The sequence below is a fragment of the Mastomys coucha genome, chromosome X (genome assembly GCF_008632895.1).
Source record: "Mastomys coucha isolate ucsf_1 chromosome X, UCSF_Mcou_1, whole genome shotgun sequence".
Lineage (NCBI taxonomy): Eukaryota > Metazoa > Chordata > Mammalia > Rodentia > Muridae > Mastomys > Mastomys coucha.
Window position 1 is genome coordinate 2,058,841 of NC_045030.1, and position 6,160 is coordinate 2,065,000.

Genomic DNA, 6,160 nt, shown 5'->3' on the forward strand with positions numbered 1-6,160 from the left:
GAAGACATTTCCAAATCTTTCCTCAGGTAAGGGCCAGACAGAACAAGTACATATCTGGTGTCTCCCATCTTTCTTTTTCCTAGCTTCAGGCCCTGAAGAGCCTTCCCACTTTCTGAGAGGGGCCCCCCACCGCCACTCTATGCCTGAACTGGGGCTCCGCAGTGCTCCTGAGCCCCCCACAGAATCCCCTGGCCATCCTGCCCTGCACCCAGATGATAACGCCTTTGGTCGCCAGAGTACACCTCGGGTCAGCTTCCGAGACCCTCTGGTATCTGAAGGAGGTCCACGAAGGACCCTTAGTGCACCTCCAGCCCAGCGCCGCAGACCTCGAAGTCCCCCACCCAGGGCCTCCAGCTGCCACCACCATCACCACCACCGTCGCCGAAGGCGCCAACGGCATCGCCGCCGAGGGAGTCACCATCACCACCACCATCCTAGCAGACATGGCCACCAACGCTGTGACTTGGGATCAGGTTCAGATTCAGGCTCTTGCTCCAGCTCACCCTCCAGCCCCAGTTCAGAGTCTTCTGAGGATGATGGCTTCTTCCTAGGGGAACGTATCCCACTGCCCCCTCACTTATGCAGGCCCAGGACCACTCAGGATACTGCAACTGAAAGCTTTAACTCCCCAGCCCAGCCACTTGTCCAAGAGTCTCACCCTGCGATGCCTCGCCAGACCAGGGACAAGAACTGCATAGTGGCTTAAAGGAAGGCAGCTTTAGAAGGAATTCTACCTTTCTAAAGTCAGTATAAATGATGATTGTCCTAAACTAAGTCATGGTCCCCTTCTGCACTCCATCTTGTTTGTATTAGCGAAGCAATGTAATAGTTGTTAAAAAAAACAGGCCTGGCTTATTTGTTGCGATGGTTTTGCCTCAATTTCTCTCCTCCTGATGCTAACATACATTTGATCAAAAATATTAACTTATTCTTTGTAGACTTTAACAATATTTTTATTGTTTATTTAGCCCTTCACAGCTCACCCCACACAGAGAAAAGAGGTTATTTGTAGTGGGTCACTCATTTTGTAGCTTATGTGGGGATATGATTCAAGCAGAACTCATGTCGCTGCTGGTACTGCAGAGCAAAGGGGAATCTAGGCACACCCGTATAGGTGACCACACCCAAGTGGATTGATTGGCAGGCTGGAAGACAAAACTCCCAATAAAGGCACTTTTACAGGGATGTAGCTTAGTGGAGAATGCTTGCCTAGTATGCACGCGGCTCTAGGTTCAATCTCTTGTACCATAAGCACTTTCAATGGGGTCAGAGAATTGGCTGGAGTGTTGTGGAAACCGGAGGAGGTATTGTTTTAAAGAGAGGATCTCACTGTGTAGTCCTGGCCTCAAACAGAGATCCGCCTGCCTCTGCCTCCAGAGTACTCGGAGTAAAGGCATGCACCACCACCACCCGGCAGGAGGAAGTTTTTGATGGAGGAGCTATTGACAGGTAGCAGAGACAGCTGACAGATGATCATGGGCCATCTGTGGGGTCTGCAGGAGGAAGAAAGAAAGCTTTGATAAATCTAGATGCCCATTTATACAGACAGGAATGCTGACACATGACATTTCATGCCACAAAAGTCATTAAGAATCAATAAGGGACATGGGTGGCAGTCATATCTTTCCCTAAGAAGTCCTTTCCCTTTTTCTTTGTTTGTTTATTTGTTTTTTGAGACAGGGTTTCTCTGTGTTGCCCTGGCTGCCCTGGAACTCACTCTGTAGACCAGGCTGGCCTCAAACTCAGAAATTTGTTTGAGTTTTTGGTTTTTTGGTTTTTTTTGTTTTGTTTTGTTTTGTTTTTGTTTTTTTGAGACAGGCTCTTACTATGTACCACCAGCTGTCCTGGAACTACTATATTAACCAAGCTGGCCTTGAACTCACAGAGACCTGCTTGCCCCTGCCTCCAGAGTGGGTTTGCTACCACTGCCTAGCCCTTTTTCTTTTTTTCTGCTCTCAGCATGCACACAAGTGTACATATACACACACTTACCAGTGGGGGCTGCTGTATGTCTTTGCTGCTTTAGAGGGAAGGTGATATATGCATCGTAGCCAAAGAGCAACGTAGCAAGTAAGCCCAGTATCTGGAAAGATAGGAGTGAAGAGACTGGATGAGAGGGCATTCCTACTCAGCCTCCATGTCTTTGTATCTACCTCCAGGGAGGGGCCCTTGCAAGTTAGTGATGCCAGCCTCATGCTAAGAGACCTGGAAACCTCAGGAGTCTGAATGCTTACACCTCACCATCTCCCCAGTACCTGTCAGCACAGGACATCCACCCCCATTGCCCCATATGCAGAGGGCTTGATTCTTACTACAATTTGAGACAAAGTTCTAGCAGATGGTAGCCTACCATGTTGACATAGGGGCTTCCTTTGCCACTCACAAGGTATGTGTCTGACAAGGGACAGTGTTTTTACACCAAATGATCTAGGTAGATAAAGCTCATTGCTGGGGCCAGATTTGCTGTACACCCTGAAAGCGCTGGATCTGTTTCTTGGGCCCTTACCCCAGCGACAATTCTAGAGCTGCCTCTTCCTTCTACAAGGACAACAATGGAGGTGATCAGGTACAGGATGGTTGCTATGAGGGATCTGAAGAAGTCCTGCGAAGTAGACGGAGAAAAAGGTGACCTCAGTAACCAAGAGCTGCAAACCATTCCGTCTTCCCAACCCCAGCCCAGCCCCGGTACTGCCGGCCCCTTTCTCACAGTCCAAGGCCAGTTGATGAATGATATCTTGGAGTGCAGGTCACACATGTAGAAGACAAATAAGACAGCAGCAAAGATCATCTCAATCACTGACAGGGAGGAGTAGGCCGATGTTGTAGACGCACTGAAGCAAATCAAAATCACCAGGCACAGTATCTGAGGGGGGAACAATGGACCTCAATCAGCCATGGGTTAGAAGCAATGGTTTAAGTTAGAAAAGAGGGATCTCAAACCTAAATATCCGGGGGGAATGGAAGGGGAGGAAATCTACTTTCCAAGATGTAGCTCAGTGGCTGAGCATTTGCCTGAGGTTCAACCCACTCAGCAGAGACAGTTGAGGAGGTTGGGGAAGAAAAAAAAAACATTTTTTCTCAAATAACTACCAGGAGTGAGAGAAAATGACATCCGATAATTTCGAAACACCTCTCGCATGCACAGTGTTCTTCTAAGCATTGTCTAAGAGCTTTACAAGTCGTATTTCACTTAATCATCACAAGAATCTAATGAGCTAGGTACATTTATTTTACACACGAGCAAAGTGAGTCACAGAGAGGTTAAGTGGCTTGCCCAGGGTCACCCAGAAAAAGAGCAGAATTATGTTGTTCAGTTCTCCTTTCCCTGAGGGGAGTGGCTCTGCCAGGTGTTTTGTGAGCGCTGGTGGCGCCAGCGTCCATGCCTTGAGGGGGAGGGACGTTCGGTTCCCCAGGCAACCCCTTTGGGAAGGGGTGAGACTGACACTAGAAGGGCAGGGCTCCGTTAAAGGAACCGCACCTCTTTTACAAGTGACCCAAAGGCGGTGCCCACTTGGAGGGGGATGGAAAAAGCAAGGTTCCCTATAACCAACCAAAGAGCTAAGGACTTCCCATCCAGTCTCAAATGGGCAAGGAAGAACAGGCGAAGTGTGGAACGCCCTACCCTAGAGGGGACTAGCTCTACCCCACCCCAATAGGCCCCGCCTTTGGGCGTACTGCCAGCCCGCCAGCTAGTGCCCAGGCCAGCCACGCCCTGCCACGAGAGGCTCCCACTCCCCAGGACCCCTTCTCTCAGATCACTATGAGTCTACACCCACACACGCACCCACACACCCACAGTCCCCAACATTAGTTATAGATAACTCACCTCACCAGTGAACCACCAGCTCTCCACCCCTTTGCCCATGCCCCACCGAACGCCCTGCACCTTGGCTGGCTTCGACTCTCCTCCACAAACTCACCCACCTGCATCCCACTGCCAAGCAGCTGGACCACGTGCCTGCCTCAACCGAAACAGTCCGGTACCGAATGGTCCAGCCTGTACACCCGGCCTCTACCCACCCTCCGCCCGGGAACACTCACAATCTCAGCAAACAGGAGAATTCCCTTTTTGGTGCGCGAGAAGCTGGTGCAGGCTAACCAGCAGCCAGGGGCCGAGAGACGCTCAGAGTCCGCCATGGTGGTGTGCTGGAGTCCCTGGGACGCAGAAGCTCTGCTTTCTGGCTCACGGGTTCGAGGTCGCTGCACACCCAGCCGTCAGTCCCGCCGTCTGGCCGGGAAGGGGGCCCCCGGGCAAAGGAGGGAATGAATCACCGCGCCTAGCAAAGCAGGCGGGGCCGGAGGGGGCCGGGCCAGGTGGAGGCCGCCCCGGAAGCCCCCTTTGCCCTGCGGCCGAAGACGATACGGGTCCCGCACGAAGCCTTATCTTCAAGGTGCATGGAAACTCCAGGTACCAGGAGCGAGAATATGTAGACCCTTCACTTTTTTTTTTTAAATGCAAAAGAGCTACCGAGGGTATCTGGCTTTGGAAGGGAGTGACTCAATGTTCTACTTTTGATCTTAGCCAAAAGGCCAAGAAGTAATAGAGTCACTCAGTTTCCTTAGCTGAAAAAAAAGTGGCTGAGGCCCTGTTTAAACCCGAAATTCTCGAGGCCAGGTATATTTCCTGAAATCGAAGTGCTCTGAATTTTAAAAAGTTTTCCCTTTGCATATAGGGCAGTGGTTCTCCACCTGTGAGTAGGGACCCCTTTGGGGTCGAACGACCCTTTCACAGGGGTCACCTGAGATCATCAGAAAACACGGCTATTTACACTGCAGTTCATAACAACAGCAAAAATAGTTATGAAGTGGCAACAAAATTAATGCCATGGTTGGGGGTCCTACAGCATGAGGAACTATATATATATATTAAAGGGTCGCAGCATTAGGAAGGTTGAGAACCACTGCTATATATTACCTAACAGGAAAGATCTGGGGTATTAAGACTTAATCCTCCCCCCCCCCCAGATCTGGTGTAAATGTTCATAATAAGTGAGATGAATAAAAAGAGTAAGGTGTTCCTGATTGGGTCAGATCAGGTTCTGTAGTCAACTGGTACCAAACTAGGATGGGGAGGATGCAGTCAGTTTGCAGAGTTTGGGTAGTGGTGCTGATAGTGCTGCAGAGACTGAGTGGGAACGGGACCTGATGATCGGCCTGGTGGATATTAGCGACTATCATCAATCTGCTTTGAGCCTAGGCAGCCAGTACCCTGTGCTGGGTAATTCCAGGGAAGTCTTCTTTGGCCTCAGTGCTGGACCTCAGTTTTCTGGTTCTGAGAAGAGAGGCCAAACCAGCTTTAGAGAAAGCCTGGAGAAACACACATTTCTGCAGAGAGCTGGGCAAGGTAAGGGGGGTGGCCTTCAAGTATAACTTTGGGTACAAAAGTTGACGTTTTGAGGTGTGATCCAGAGCAATTAATAATTCCTCCTGACCATAGTGGTGTCTAACTCTGAGACATGTGCCTGGTTACCTGAAATCAGGACACCTCCCCAGCCCCAATGTGTTCTGGACATTGGTTTATACTCAGTATAATGCAATCACTGAAAGGCTAGAATTCACCCTAAGGTCCTGCCTGCCCTGCCCCAAACATAGGTCCCTTCCAAATTAAGAAAGGGGTTCCCTTATACAATCACCATTGTTGAGAGACTACCTGAGTAATGGAAAGGTTGAAACATTTTCCCCAGTGTTGAGTGCCTGCATTCAAGCAGGGAGAAATACCTGAACTTGTGGAACATGACAAATTTAGCTCTGGCCTCTGTACTCCTTGTTCTCATAACTACTGATGCCCTTCCCCCACAGCTTTGCCTTCATTTGGCTTCTGGTCTTTCAGGTTCCACTTCAAAAGCTATGTCTTCAACGGAAGCCAGCAGCCCACCACCCACCCCTCCCACAGTATAGCTGGTCCTTTTTTCTTTGATGTTGTTTATTTGAGACAGTCTCTCACTGGGTAACCCAGCATGGCTTAGAACTCTTGATCCTCTTGTCTCAGCTGCCCACATGGAGAAATTACAGTAATACACAATGTCCAGCCATAACTTTTTTTTTTATTTCTGTAACTATCAATTCTCTTGAAAGTTATCTTTTGGGGCTGTAGAGATGGCTCAGAGGTTAAGAGCACTGACTGCTCTTCCAAAGGTCCTGAGTTCAAATCCCAGCAACC

The 6,160-nt window shown here is 49.5% G+C and overlaps 3 protein-coding genes across 4 annotated transcripts in view; 1 reads left to right on the top strand and 2 right to left on the bottom strand.

Annotated features, from left to right (window-relative positions):
* The window catches only part of Prickle3 (prickle planar cell polarity protein 3), an 11,234-nt gene extending 10,369 nt beyond the window's left edge, over positions 1-865 (top strand). Inside the window, exon 9 of the mRNA XM_031387270.1 lies at positions 84-865. Coding sequence (XP_031243130.1) covers positions 84-706 — 623 coding nt within the window. The 3' untranslated portion in view covers positions 707-865. The remainder of the gene's footprint in view (positions 1-83) is intronic.
* A 72-nt stretch (positions 866-937) lies between these two features.
* Positions 938-4,301, bottom strand: Plp2 (proteolipid protein 2). 2 transcript variants are annotated; one of them, XM_031387615.1, is made up of 5 exons: positions 4,042-4,285; positions 2,708-2,863; positions 2,507-2,602; positions 1,993-2,083; positions 938-1,493 (listed from the first exon to the last, which is right to left on the bottom strand). In XM_031387615.1, exons 1-5 carry the CDS (start codon positions 4,135-4,137, stop codon positions 1,474-1,476), a joined length of 459 nt encoding a protein of 152 aa, XP_031243475.1. In that variant the 5' UTR covers positions 4,138-4,285; the 3' UTR covers positions 938-1,473. The 2 variants fall into 2 exon arrangements, with proteins under 2 accessions (XP_031243475.1, XP_031243388.1); XM_031387528.1 differs by having other exon boundaries at positions 939-1,493; positions 2,507-2,863; positions 4,042-4,301.
* Positions 4,302-4,882: 581 nt separating this feature from the next.
* Positions 4,883-6,160, bottom strand: part of Magix (MAGI family member, X-linked) — a 10,373-nt gene continuing 9,095 nt past the window's right edge. Inside the window, exon 7 of the mRNA XM_031371894.1 lies at positions 4,883-5,272. The gene's annotated coding sequence lies outside the window, so the exon portion shown is untranslated. The remainder of the gene's footprint in view (positions 5,273-6,160) is intronic.

Excerpts from the sequence above, each read along its gene's own strand:
- Plp2 (XM_031387528.1), bottom strand. The coding sequence starts at position 4,137 with ATGGCGGACTCTGAGCGTCTCTCGGCCCCTGGCTGCTGGTTAGCCTGC. Across the intron at positions 2,864-4,041 it reads TTCTCCTGTTTGCTGAGATT|ATACTGTGCCTGGTGATTTT; the intron begins GTGAGTGTTCCC and ends TTCCCCCCTCAG. Across the intron at positions 1,494-1,992 it reads ACATACAGCAGCCCCCACTG|ACCCCACAGATGGCCCATGA; the intron begins GTAAGTGTGTGT and ends TTCCTCCTGCAG.